Raw genomic sequence first — 13,738 nt, 5'->3', positions numbered from 1 at the left:
GGACCGTCGTTAAGGTGGTGAAATGTGATTTCCGAGCAGGCTGCGAGCAGAGAGATATCCCAAGGTATTCCATTCCGTGCGACCTGTTAGAAATCTGGCAGCAAGCCACATTTTTATAAACGCCCTTACTGTCCTCGAATAGGCAAGCCGGCCTTTTCATAGACAGCATCAATGATCTCCATGATCCTCACGCTCTCATCCAGACTCACAAAGGGCCCTTTATACCGGTACCCACTTTGGCTTCCGGTCTCGGTCTCGGTCTCGGTCTCACGAATCTTCCTCACAAACCCTTCGAGCTGGTACCTATAGGTCGTCCACCAGTCCTCGCCCACGACTTTTCCATCATCGTCCTTCTCGCGTTCCCACACCGGTCCTCCTTTGTAGCACTTGTGCGTGGTGGTCTTCTTCTTGTCTCGGCTCGTGACTTTGCCCGTAGTGCTGTCCCTGGTGACGGGCGTGACGACGATGGCATGGTTCAGCCATGGTCCCGCGAAGTTGGTGAACAGAATCTCCGCCTTCTCGCAGTGGATCGTCAAATCATTGGCGCCGGCCCACAGCCGGGGAACCAGGCCGAACAGTTTTGGGAAATACAAGTCTGCCGAGGTGACGGCCTTGGTGGTCTTGGTCTCGGTCTCGGTCTCGAGCCCAAGCCCACCGCTGCTGCTGCTGCTGCTGCCGGATGGTTCCTTGAACAGGAGTGTCGCGCGCATCGCATCGTCGACCAGTTTGTCTTTCTTGTTGAGTCGTGGTTTTGCGTCGAGGACTTGGAATTGCGTGGTATTGTTGGGCTCGGCAATGTCGCGCGCGGCAAAGTACGCCGCTGCCGAGTAGACATAAGTCAAATCCATCGAGGCGCCACCTCCGAGCGAGTAGTGGAAGCGGATGTCGTCCGGTCCCAGCACGCCGGCGGGGAGGATCATGTCCGGATTGACCGAGCGAACGGGGCCATACTCGCCGCCGAGGACTATGGCTTTGACCGTGTGCGCGGCCGGGTGGAAGCGCCAGTGGAACGCCTCGAGAGCGACCTTGCCCGCACGAGACGCGGCGTCGCGGATTTCCCGGGCTTCACGGGCGTTGGAGGTCATGGGTTTCTCGATCAGGACGTGCTTGCCGTTTTCCAGCGCGGCCAACGCCCATTTGTGATGCAACCCGTTGGGCAGCGGAATGTAGACGGCGTCGATGTCCGGGTCCGACACCACGGCATCGTATGAGCCGTGGGCTTTGACGGCGCCGGGCAGAAGAGACTTGAATGCGTCGATTTGGGCTTGAGCTCGAGACTTGTCGCGTGCGGCGATGGCGGTGATGATGGCCGACGGATGGGTGGAGACTGGGTCGATCTGCAACTCCCGAGGTCTCATCAGAAAAGGCCGTATCAATAAAGACAGGGAGGCATAAAGCAGTTAAGATCTCGTGCTTGACTGGCACACAGCCCTTTCGGCGAGGAGAGGAGAGGACATACGATGGCTACGAAATTGATGTCCGCAGCGCCGAGGATGCCGATTCGAAGCGGTTTGAAATCTGCGTTGTGGGATTCGAGGTTGGCTATCTTTTGTGTGAGGATGGATGTGCGGATGCTGTTCGTGTTATTCCACCAGTTGTGGAAGTTGAGCAGGAGCTATAACACCATGCCGCATGAACGTTAGCCAGGGTGACGGTGGGAGAGTCTTCCTATTAGGCGTCGATGGATTGCAGAGAAGATATTCATGGATGCCATATCTGGTCTCCTTGAGTCTCGCTGTCCCATGAGGTAAGACGCAGGAGATACAATCTACCACTCGCTTGATCGAATAGGTTCGGCAATAGTAGACTGAATTGAGGACTGAACAGTACATATGGAAGTTCTTACGCTTGCGACCCAACTCATGATGTCCCGTCGTTTAGCTGATGGTTGCTGAGCAAAGCATGCACACCTAACACTGAATAGACAGTGCCCGAAAATGATGGTGCCGTCTTTTGACGCTCGCTGGCAGGCCTGATTCTAAAGAGTGCGGAGCTACTGCATCCGTTACTCCCTTGTCTCTACCACGTTGTTTGAGTGGTCGCCTGAATCAGACCTCGACTTACAGAGGTACCGGTATCCAGGTGGTAATATAGATATTCCGTACACCTTGGACCTATGATCCAGGCTGGACAAGGATCATGGAAGAATACTGACATCTGAGCCCCCGGAGTACGAAGTCCTCAGTCCTCGGACCAGAAATTGAGCCAATGTAGGCTGGCATTTCTTCAATCAACCGTAGCAAAGTTTGGGCAAACGCTTACAAACGGTTACAAAGCAGCCTACCTAGTTAAGGTACTCATGTTGGGGTTGTTGGTGATGTCTAAAAGGACGTCGAATGTTCACAGTAAATACTAATTGTACAGGTGAGTTGAGACGCTTATCACGCCTGATCCAGCGACTGTGCCAGGCACATTTCATAGTATCTCCCCTTGATTCTTTGCAGCTCAGAATGTGTCCCCATCTCTGCGATCTTGCCATTGGCGATCACGAAAATGACGTCCGCATTCCGAATAGTGGACAGTCGATGCGCAACTGCGATCGTCGTTCGAGTCATGGCCGCCTCGTCCAGGGCAGCCTGGACCAGGCGTTCCGATTGTGTATCCAAAGCCGAGGTGGCTTCATCCAGCAGCAGTAAATGTGGGCTCCGAATCAATGCTCTGGCAATTGCGATCCTCTGTCTTTGACCGCCCGAGAACTGCATGCCACGAGATCCACACGGAGTGTCGAACCCTTCCGGTAGCGAAATCACAAAGTCCAGGGCATTGGCTTTACGGCAGGCTTCCTTGATCTCGTCCTCTGATGGCTCGAAGTCCAATCCCAAAGAGACATTCTCACGGACCGAGCCCTGGTAAAGTGTCGGCTCCTGCTGCACCAGCGACATATGCGCCCGGTAAAGGCGTGGTGACATCTCGGCAATGTTTTTACGGGCCAGACAGATGCGCCCTGTCATTGGATCGTAGAACCTTTCCAGCAAAGCTACCAGCGTGCTTTTTCCGCATCCTGAAGCCCCTATGAAAGCCACGAACTGCCCAGGTGCGATAGACATGGATATACCTCGAAGCACTCGAGCGGTTTCTCGTTGTCGATAGCGGAACTCGACTTCCTCGAGATCAATAGGGCCTTCACCTTCGGGTCCATTGTCCTTATTTTGATCGGTTTCCGCAATCGTTGGCTTCAGAGTCCGCAGCCAGAGGATGTAATTGGCGCCTTCTTGTGCTTTTGTGAGGCTGGTCGAGTATCCAAAGAATTGACCTGCAGCTTGGCCCGCGAACAAGACGCCCACGAATATGATATAAAATTGGGCCGTGGTGTACTCGCCTGACGCTAGGAGTCGACTACCATACCAGAATCCAAGAGCCATGGCCAGGAACTCGATAGATTGCGACAACGAGAACCAGAACATCGTCCACACCAAGGCTTTTGTCGATCTCAGCACAACGTTGCGCAGCATCCTTGAGTACTCCTGGAGGATATGGCTTTCCAAGGTCAGAGATGCAACCGTCCGGATCGAAGTAACCGCCTCGCTCGCCAGACCAGCACTTTCCGAGAAATTCTCGGAATTTTTGGCATCCAGCTTGGTTTCGAGCCGAATGCGAAGGTAGCCGGCCAAGATCAGGGGTGGAAGCGCACCAAAGACGACCACGAGGCCCAGTTTCCAACCATAGGCCAGCGCAAGAGCACTGCTCGACACAACATTGACCAGAACAATGAATAGAAGCAGAATATTTGCCGAGATCAACTCCTGCAGCTGAGTGGGCAATGCCGACAGTTTCGATGTCAGAGCCCCCGAAGAGTTTTCCGGAATGTCAAAAAAGTCAATGTCTTGATGCAAAACTTGCTGGAACATTTCAGACCTGTAGCGGTGGGTGACTGTTTGTCCGATGATGTTGCACGTCCATCCTATGGTGAAATAGGCCACAAGATTTCCCAGAGCAACAACGAAAAACATGAGAGCGTAGAAATCTGCTCGGTCTCGTGCTTTCTGACCCGTGAGTTCGAAGACGGTCAAAAGTCGTGAGAAGAGAAGGGCCTGACCGGGGAAAGTTGCTCCTCCAATGCAACAAGCAATTGTCGACAGCAGAAAGCACCAGTACAGATTCTTTTGTTCATAGAACATGATAAGAATGCATCGCAAAAGTGAATAACCTAGAGTTCCAACTGGTTTATTCTGCTTCTCGGGATCTCCGGCCTGAGACGTGACATCAGTGCGAGTCCGCTGAAGGGCAATTCTCTCTCCCGAGCCTTCGAGCGTTTTCTTCTCGTTGAATATCTTGTCGTTTTCTTCCTTCTCGTCGCCCCCCAAGTCCTGTGCACGGACGAGTGCAGCATAATGTCCGTTGCGTTCGATCAGCTCGTGGTGCGTGCCTTGTTCGATGATCCTTCCCTGGGAGATGACAGCAATGTTATCTGCGCTTTTGACCGTCGCCAATCTGTGTGCAATCACCAGAGTCGTCCGGTTTTTCGAAACTCGGTTCAAAGCGTCTTGAACTATTTTCTCCGCTTTCGGATCGAGTGCGCTTGTGGCCTCGTCAAGCAAGAGTATCTTTGGGTTGGATACAATACTCCGAGCTATGGCGATCCGCTGTCGTTGGCCGCCACTCAAGGTTCCCGCTCGCTCGCCGAGTTCGGTGTCATAACCTTGCGGGAGCTCATTGATGAACAGGTCTGCGTTGCTGGCCTTGCAAGCTTCTCGAACGAGCTCCATTTGTTTCTCTCGGGGCAATGCCCTTTGTTCATCCACGAACCCATTGGCAATGTTCTGGAAAACTGTGCCTCGAAACAGAACAGGTTCCTGTTGAACAAGACGTATCCGATTTCTCAACCACTTGACATTGTATTCGGCCAGTTCGACGCCATCGAGCAATATCTTTCCAGAGTTTGGCAGATACCATCGTTCAAGGAGTCCGACAAGACTGCTTTTGCCGGCTCCTGACGACCCCACGAGAGCCGTGGTCTTGCCAGCCGGGATGGATATGGTGAAATCCCGCAATACCTGGGCAGATGGACGCGACGGGTACGCAAAAGTCAAATTTTGGACCTCAATTTGTCCGTGACAAATTGCCGGTTGTTTTCCAGTCGGATCCAAAGGGTCTAGTAGTGTTGGCTTATCAATTATGGTGAATAATTCGGAGGCGGCAGAGGCAGCATTGGTGAATGATTGAATCTGTGGTGCTAGTGACGAAATAGAAGTCGCGGCTATGGTCACTGAAAGGACGACTGTAAAGACGTTTCCAACGTTCGATACCTCACCGCTTTGATACATGCGGAAACCTTGCCAGAAGGAAAGTGCAATAGCCGAGTAGACACAGAAGTATTGAAAGGAGAATAATACGCCATAGTTGGGTGACTTCTTGTTGCCTTCCCTGTGTGCTTGTTGAAGGAAGAGATCATATTTTTGAACCATCTTTTCCTGTGCATAGAAGGCATGAACTGTCCGAATAGATGACAAGACTTCTTCCGCGAGGACGGCAGCTCGGGAGTAGATCCGAGTAATTCTGGATTCCTGAACAGCGTCAATTGCTATGCAGATGCCGGTGACCAGGAAGATGCCTGGAATCACGGACATTGTGATCAAAGCTAGTTTCCATTGAGCCGTCAGAGCAACCACAAACGCGGCAAAGAACATCGAAAGTGCCTGGATCGTGAAGACGAGCTTTTCGGCAATGCCCGACTGTATTCGATTTCCATTGGTGGTAACCTGTGTGGCAATTGCACCATTGCTTTGTTTGTCAAAATGCCAGACTTCTTGTCGCAGAGTACATGCCAGAAATGCTCGCCGGAGATTTCGAGTGGTTCGTATGGCTGAGGTCGTAATGGCGGCGGTCGCAATATAGGTGACAACGAATTTGCCAACGAAGAGGTAGACGAACCAAAGGACAAATGAGTCGACCTCGTTTTTGAACGATTCAGGGCTTCCGTTGCCTGTGCTATAGCCATTGAACTTGTTGGTGAAGCTGCCAAAGATCAGGGTCATCAAAGGAAGTGCAGCCCCAGACGCGATGGCGCAGCTGATTGCGACACTGTTGAGAATCCAATCGTACTTGTCAGCATATCTAAAAATCCGCAGGTAGTCCTTGATGCTGCCTTCAGGCTCCTTTTCTCCGGTTGTTGGTGAGGATGTCTTCGAGCCATCCTGGCTTGATCTTGGTTTCTCAGAATCGTCTGCCATTCAAGGGAACAGGAACGAATGTAAGCTGCAATTTTCAGCTCAATACTGTCTCCACGAATTTGTATGCGAAGACCTCGGTTAAAAAGCAGAAGTCCAAGGACGGTATTTGAGCGTGACACGACCGAGCAATATATTGTCCTCACCGAGACCAAGGAACCGCCCCTCTCAAGTGATATGCGAGCAGGCACCCATTTTTCGGGAGCCACGACCGAAGCTCCCGAGATGTGAAGCAAGAATCCAGCTGGCCGTAGTGACTAGCGACCAGTCAAATATTCGTATATCATGAGACGCGATAGGTGAAGAACACGAGGAAACAGAAAATGTCGACGTCAAGACTTGGACTTGGCTGACATTAGTCTGGATCTCGGATCCCGCGGCCGCCGGACCGCTTGGTCGATAACAAACAACAACGTACAAGCGAGCGCCGGCTCGTGTCACAGCATTTTCCAGTGATGAGCTTTGTCCCGAACTTGATGAGGATGCAATTGTGCCCTTGATACGATGGCCGATGCTAGCCAGTCTGATTGTGAGGGTGGCACGTTGAAAGTGGTACCTGCAGTACGATGCCGTTCCCTCCTCATGTCAGCTCAACCCGGTCACTAACATATCGTAAGTGTGATGGTTGTCGAGCTCGAAAGGTATGAAGGCACGCCGGGCCTCTCGGATCAGGATCACAATGTTGAGAAGCATCTTGCTGCAGATTCGATGTGACCGGAAGACACCATGTTCAAGCTGTCAGAGTTCCCGAGTAACATGCCGCACGACAAAACGGAATCCCGAAAAGCGACAGCGCATAATCATCTCTGGAAGATAGTGAGCACAATATAACGCCCTGAGGTCCGTGGTCCAGGAAACAGTCCACGCATCCTCATTCTTCCAGACCGGACGTTCTTGCTTACCACTTCTTCAGTGAACGTGAAATCGAAAATGTCAATCATCGATTGGCTAGTCTCGAGAAGATCCTGCAGGCTTCTGTGAGTGCTCAGGGTGGACCTCAGGCCTCGCCACAGACGCATGCAGGCGCTGTACCGAGTCCTCGCGACAGTCAACCAACTGAAAGAGAACCTGATTTTGCAGGGGATTCATCCTTTGTGGCTCAGTCGAAAGACGTCACGCAGGCGTTTGAAAGGAGTCTCGGACTTGCGCACGACACTCCCAGCTCAGCAGGAGATGTATCAGTTGCAGTTGCCACGCTGAGGAGCTTCCTAAACGACAAGTCAGCCAGTTCCGATGGTGCTGCTGCCATCCCTGTACACAAGCCTTTGCAAGAAGCAGTGCATTATCCTGAGCTCGCCAACCTGGAACTCCCACCAATGCAAGCTGTCCTGAAAGTATTGAGACTTTGTAAATGTAGGTTACTGATGTCCACCAGTAAGAAATTGGCAGTGTCGTTACAGGCGTCCAGCACTCATTTATGGGCACCTCTAAGGTTGTGTGGTGTTCGAAGCCCATAGCTTTTGCCAGCTTTCTGTCACTCTTCCTGGGGAGGAGACAGGTCAGCCTCGTCTCGTCATCTGGGAAGCTATCTCTCGGACAATGCTGCTTACTGCCCAAGGATCTTCCTCATGCCGTGAGCGAAATGCTAATTTAGCTACAGCACATCCATTCCAGTTCTTCTACGAATACCCGGCAATGGACGCCAGTCGCCTTTCCGACCTTTGCCAGAAGATCTACTTTCCTACGGAAGACTACACCATTGCCACATTTGTCACAGTTCATGTCTCCCTATTCTTACTTTTCCGTCAGATGCAGAAGGACACCGCCAAAGAACTGCAGCTTGGTCCCAGCGAGATAGAAATCTGTGTAGCCACGTGCAGCAAGAACGCTCAGACTTCCATGGGAAGTATGCGAGTATACATGGAGGCAAACTTTGAGAACATCGAGGCTCTTCTCCTTGCGGTAAGCCCAGAGTTCTTATATGTGGTTTCATCGGGAGTTCTCCGTTTCGACGGCCACGCGCTCTCCTCCATTGTTTCGTGGTAGTGCCTGAACTTCGCTAATCGACACACCTTATAGGCCATGATGGCGTTGGAACTCTCGCGTCCTTCACTTGCATGGGCACTCATCACGACTGCTACAAGAATGGTCCAGGATGCAGGATACCATCGCCTTCCACCTTATTCCGTTGCTCCTGAAGCAACTAAGAAAAGGCTTCTCTTCTGGTTCATATACGCCATTGATCGGAGTATGGCGCTCACTCTCGGCCGGTCCCCCAGCCTCCAAGACTACGATATCACTACTGAATGGCCGAAAATCCCGGAGGAGCTTGATGGGCCTTTCGGTCGCATGTACTTGGGTTGGATATCCTTGGGCGAGCTTCAGGGGCAAATCTACGAGCAACTATACTGTGCTCGGGCTCAAAGACAACCTCCTGAACTGAGGGCACAGCTTGCTAAGAGCTTGGCTTCCAAACTGCTCGAGATGAAGGACTACTTTGAGATCGACTTCGAGGGCCAACCATTTTCAGAAGCCTTCTCTGAAAATCTGTCCTCTAGTCGGATCTGCCTGGCATCAATTCTGACGCTCATCTATCGGATGATCCCACCTGACCCGCTCCCGTCGGGTATGCCACCACATCCTCTGAAATTCAACGACCTGGCAATTCAGTCTGCTCGTGAAGCAGTGACTATGCACAATAATGCATGGGATACGCTGAAGTATCGCGAAAGAAACGAATGGCATCTTTTTGTCCATTGGACAATGCTGTGGAGTCCATTTATCCCCTATATCGTGGTCTTCGGGAACACCATTGCCGACCGAAATGCGGCAGATCTCGAGCTTTTGAAAGCAGTCGTTAATGCATTGGAGAGTGTAGCCGACATGAGTCCTGGAGTCGGCAAGCTGTATCGTGCCTGTCGAATCTTCTATCAGATTGCCAGCATGTACCTGGCTCAAGATGGCGTGGATGACGAGCCAGTCCTGCAAGGTCCCGCCTATCCTCCGGCGGCTTCCTCGATGCAGGTTTTACCACAGTATCTAGTGCCCGCTTGGCTCCAGGCCAGCTTCTCATCCTCCGATGCAGGCATGCCGGAACTGCCTCTCTTCCAACAAGACTGGAATGATATGCTCGATGGATGGGATCTAGGCACAGACGGCAGAGACTCCAGAGACAATTCCACAATCTTCGGACAGCATTTGTCAGGGGCCCCAGGGACCGGAGCTCATAGACCTTTACCTTGACTTGCCTTTCCCCCTTAGATGTAGCGGACGACAATGACTCCTCACGTTACAGAGTCAGATGAAGTCAATCAGCGTAGATTGACGCTGCATACGCCGAAGATTCGATTTATTGATTCAGATAGCGTTCGATGGGACGTGAATAGTGCAAAGGTGAATTCACAGACAGAAATAAGAACACCACAAAGCTGAGAAGGACTTTTGAACAATCGCATGGCGGAATTAACCACGTGACCCGAACCTGCCTGCGCCGCCATCTCGATTGAATAGAAACCATTCGGTCCATCCTGCACTCCTAAGGCGTTGTTGAAGGACCTCACTATCGCCCCCGAGTTGCTATCGTATTGTTGCATCCATCAATGGCATCGCCGGAGCTGACAGCAGCGTTAGAATCTGTGGCAGACAGTTCGGCTGCCGTCAAGACCCGGACCTACAATGACCTACTCAATCAATTGACCAATGCACCACCAGCGTCAGCTGTCGAACATGCGGCAAACCTGATGGTTTACATTGACGCAGTCCTCTCCTCATCCCTTGGAATAATCAATATTCGACCCATTCTTGCGAGCATCATCAAGTCTCTCTCTTCTGTTCCTGCAGAGGTCAAAGTGAAGGTGGGAAAACATATTGCAGATGCTCTGCAGTCACAACTGGCGTCCTATGAAGAGCAGGATGCAGCAGTCAGGGAAATATTGGCACAAGGATACGAGGCAGAAGAAGAATACACGGCTGCTGCCAAAGCCTTACAAGGCATCCATCTCGATTCAACCCAACGTCAAGTATCTGATCGATCGAAAGTGGAAACATGGGTGAAGATTGTGAGATACTATCTTGAAGACGACGACACGGTATCCGCAGAGACGGCGCTGAACAAGATCAAGAACTCGGCTGCAGCTGCACAAGTACTCAAGGATTCGCCCGACTTGAGATTGCTATACCAACTTTCCCAGGCACGCATCATGGACTCACGCCGAGACTTTCTGAACGCTTCTGCCGAGTATCTTAACGTCTCTTTCAACACGATGACCGACGAAGACGATCGACGACGAGCGTTGTCTGCTGCTATCAAGACTGCGATCCTTGCTCCTGCAGGTCCACACCGGAGTCGTACGTTGGCCAAACTCTACAAAGATGAGAGATCAACAGAAACTGAAGAGTATGGGATCTTGGAAAACATGTTCTTGGATCGGTTGTTGTCACCAGCCGACGTGGAAGCCTTTGCTTCGACATTAGCACCACACCAGCTCGCCAAAACTGCAGATGGTAGCACCGTCTTGAGCAAAGCTGTCACTGAACACAACTTGCTCGCGACCAGCCGACTTTACGAAAACATTACTACCGCCGCTCTTGCCAAAATCCTCGGGCTCAAAGATAGCAAGGATGAAACTGCGGCCGAAAAGGCCGAAGACTATGCTGCTCGAATGGTTGAGCAGGGAAGACTGAGAGGCGAGATCGATCAGATTGCTGGTGTCATTGTGTTTGAAACTGTCCCTGGAGTTGAGCTTCGTGGACCAACTCGACATCTTCGCGAATGGGATTATAATGTCCAAGGCTTGGTCGAGGACGTGGAACGTTGTGCTGCTGCCTTGAGTGAAAGCTTCCCGGTAAGATCAGGCAATGGGGCGCGTTTACAGAGTTAAGGCTGACTTTTGTGTGTTCCAGGAGCTGGTCATGGAACAGATGGTGCATTGAAATTACTACAGAAGTACCGAGTACCTGATCCCATTCAGCAATTGAACGAAAGACGCCCTGGTTCGCTGGAACTGTATGAGGCCACCAGCAATGGCAATCCGAGAGCAACGTTACTCGTCATGCTAGTGCTCACAATTCTCAACCGATGCGGCCTCCAGAGCACTGACGTTGGCTTGACATGCGCATGTGCAATACAAGATGTCATGGTACAACCGGACAAGATTCGGCCCTTTAAAAGGATACGAAGTCGGTAGTTTGGCATGCGAGAAGGAAGCGTGGACCGGCACCGAAAGTCTCAGTCACAGAAGCCACTCGTGCCACTATCCGGGAGAGATATCGGCTAGGAGACAGATGCTGGTGCTGACGGACCAGGGGTTGGCCTACTAGGCCTTGCTGGGGGCAGTCTCACATGCACACAGGCTAGATGATGGGTCATCAGTGGTCAGCTTCTTTGGTCCTCGCCAGGCTCCTCAGGCTTCTCAGGCTCCTCGGTCGCTCGGAGAATAGCCGGATGACAAGATGACAGAGATGGCGGGGTAGAAGCCACAGTGAGCAGCATGGAGCCGAGGGAGGATGGAGCACGATGGAGCCACTCAAGAAGTTCCAAGAACATGGAGAATCCAGAAAACACCTCCAGTTCTCTATCAACTTCTCCAATCATTTCATGCCCATTTTCTTTTCCCATTCCCGTCCTCGGTTACCGACTCTCAGCGACGTGACCGTCCAGCACCGCCGTCCCTTGCCATCATCACCGTATGTGTGGGCACCAATAATTATCCTTGCCTTTTGCTCGGCCAGAAGCACTCGGACGTCCAACGAGGTCAATCATTAGATCTAATATTAATGCGGCCCATTATCACTCTTGAATGTCTGAAGGGATGTCAACCATTCGCATTCTAATATAATTCAGGTCCTTCCAGTCGGTACAGTCCTGTTTGAGTCGAGGCCGGGCTGTTGTAGACATTTGTCAAGATGCTTGTTTCGTCGGTCGTGTCCCCCTGGGCACTTGTTCTCCTACCGGTCCTTTACTATATTCTTCCATATCTCCGGAACTGGAGTCTTCTCAAAGTCCCTGGACCCTTGCCAGCAGCTCTGTCCAACCTTTGGTTGATGTACCAGTGTCGACGAGGACGCAGATATCTTGCCGTGGACGACCTGCACAAGAAATACGGCAAAGTTGTACGGATACAGCCTAACCATGTCTCCATCGCCGACGATTCAGCCATCAACACCATCTACGGACACGGTAATGGTTTCCTGAAAAGGTACGTTCTCATCCTTTCCATGCACAACCCCATAATTTTATGGCCAGAACCCGGTCTCTGACAACGACCAGTGAATACTACGACGCCTTCGTCTCGATCCGCCGTGGCCTCTTCAACACACGCGACCGCGCCGAACATACGCGCAAACGCAAAGTCGTGTCGCACACCTTCTCGGCCAAATCCATCGGCCAATTCGAGCAGTACATCCACGCGAACCTGGAACTCTTTGTGCAGAAATGGACGAAACTCAGCGACACCCGCAAGGACCCCTCGACGGGCTACGCCTCCATCGACGCGCTACACTGGTTCAATTACCTGGCATTCGACATCATCGGGGACCTGGCCTTTGGGGCCCCCTTCGGCATGCTCGAGCGCGAGAAGGACTACGCCGAGATCCGCCTCTCGCCCGACGCGCCGCCCTCGTCCGCGCCGGCCATTGAAGTCCTCAACCGCCGCGGCGAAGTCTCAGGCACGCTGGGCTGTCTGCCCCAACTGAAGCCCTGGGCCAAGCACATGCCGGACCCGTTCTTCAGCAAGGGCGTCGAGGCCGTCGAGAACCTGGCGGGCATCGCCATCGCGCGAGTCAAGCAGCGGCTCGACAACCCGAACACGGACCGGGTCGACCTGCTCGCGCGGCTGATGGAAGGCAAAGACGCCAAGGGCGAGAAACTGGGCCGCGAGGAACTCACCGCCGAAGCCCTGACGCAACTGATCGCGGGCTCCGACACGACCAGCAACACGGCCTGCGCGCTCTTGTACTACGTCGTGCGCACGCCGGGCGTCCTGCAGACCCTCCAGGCCGAACTCGACGCGGCCATCCCCCCGGGCGTGCCCAACTACGACGCCGTCAAGGACCTGCCTTATGTGCAGTGGGTCATCAACGAGACCATGCGCATCCACAGCACCAGCAGCCTGGGCCTGCCGAGGCTCGTCCCGTCCGCGACCCCCGAGAATCCGCAACCCCAGGGCATCGAGATCTTGGGGTACAAGTTCCCGCCCGGCACCGCGCTCAGCGTGCCGAGTTACACGATCCACCACAGCAAGGAGATCTGGGGCCCCGACGCCGATGACTTTGTGCCGGAACGCTGGAGCGACAAGAGGATCACGGCCAGGCAGAAGGACGCCTTTATCCCGTTCAGTACCGGCCCCAGGGCGTGCGTGGGCAGAAACGTCGCCGAGATGGAACTCAAGTGTATCGTCGCCTCGGTGTTTAGGAATTTTGAGTTCCGCGACGAGCACGACGGCCCCATGGAGACGAGGGAAGGGTTCCTCAGAAAACCGCTGGGATATAATGTTGGCTTGAGGCGCCGGGCGACGTGAGCGACGTCACGGCGTGTGTGTGTTGTCGCACAACGTGATTTGATGGGATGACGAACTCAGCATTATGATGTGGGAGGGGATATCGTTGCGGACTTGGATCTAGCATTGTACCTC

The 13,738-nt window shown here is 52.8% G+C and overlaps 5 protein-coding genes across 5 annotated transcripts; 3 read left to right on the top strand and 2 right to left on the bottom strand.

Annotated features, from left to right (window-relative positions):
* Positions 1-21: 21 nt before the first annotated feature.
* On the bottom strand, positions 22-1,864 carry PV05_05420 (uncharacterized protein; the record flags this gene model as incomplete). Its single annotated transcript, XM_013461921.1, has 3 exons — positions 22-1,337; positions 1,460-1,615; positions 1,847-1,864. The coding sequence occupies 3 exons, from the start codon at positions 1,862-1,864 to the stop codon at positions 126-128; spliced, it is 1,386 nt and encodes a 461-aa protein (XP_013317375.1). The 3' UTR covers positions 22-125.
* Positions 1,865-2,326: 462 nt separating this feature from the next.
* Positions 2,327-6,459, bottom strand: PV05_05419 (uncharacterized protein). Its single transcript, XM_013461920.1, has one exon. The coding sequence runs from the start codon at positions 6,168-6,170 to the stop codon at positions 2,382-2,384; it is 3,789 nt and encodes a 1,262-aa protein (XP_013317374.1). The 5' UTR covers positions 6,171-6,459; the 3' UTR covers positions 2,327-2,381.
* Positions 6,460-6,846: 387 nt separating this feature from the next.
* Positions 6,847-9,523, top strand: PV05_05418 (uncharacterized protein; the record flags this gene model as incomplete). The annotated part of the gene is made up of 4 exons (XM_013461919.1): positions 6,847-6,983; positions 7,081-7,520; positions 7,768-8,069; positions 8,187-9,523. 4 exons carry the CDS (start codon positions 6,847-6,849, stop codon positions 9,348-9,350), a joined length of 2,043 nt encoding a protein of 680 aa, XP_013317373.1. The 3' UTR covers positions 9,351-9,523.
* Positions 9,524-9,706: 183 nt separating this feature from the next.
* PV05_05417 (uncharacterized protein) lies at positions 9,707-11,039 on the top strand (the record flags this gene model as incomplete). The annotated part of the gene is made up of 2 exons (XM_013461918.1): positions 9,707-10,951; positions 11,010-11,039. 2 exons carry the CDS (start codon positions 9,707-9,709, stop codon positions 11,037-11,039), a joined length of 1,275 nt encoding a protein of 424 aa, XP_013317372.1.
* A 972-nt stretch (positions 11,040-12,011) lies between these two features.
* On the top strand, positions 12,012-13,624 carry PV05_05416 (uncharacterized protein; the record flags this gene model as incomplete). Its single annotated transcript, XM_013461917.1, has 2 exons — positions 12,012-12,304; positions 12,376-13,624. The coding sequence occupies 2 exons, from the start codon at positions 12,012-12,014 to the stop codon at positions 13,622-13,624; spliced, it is 1,542 nt and encodes a 513-aa protein (XP_013317371.1).
* Between the last annotated feature and the right edge of the window lie 114 nt (positions 13,625-13,738).

The sequence above is a fragment of the Exophiala xenobiotica genome, assembly GCF_000835505.1.
Source record: "Exophiala xenobiotica strain CBS 118157 unplaced genomic scaffold supercont1.3, whole genome shotgun sequence".
Taxonomy (NCBI): Eukaryota; Fungi; Ascomycota; class Eurotiomycetes; order Chaetothyriales; family Herpotrichiellaceae; genus Exophiala; species Exophiala xenobiotica.
This window is presented reverse-complemented; position numbering and strand designations above follow the sequence as displayed.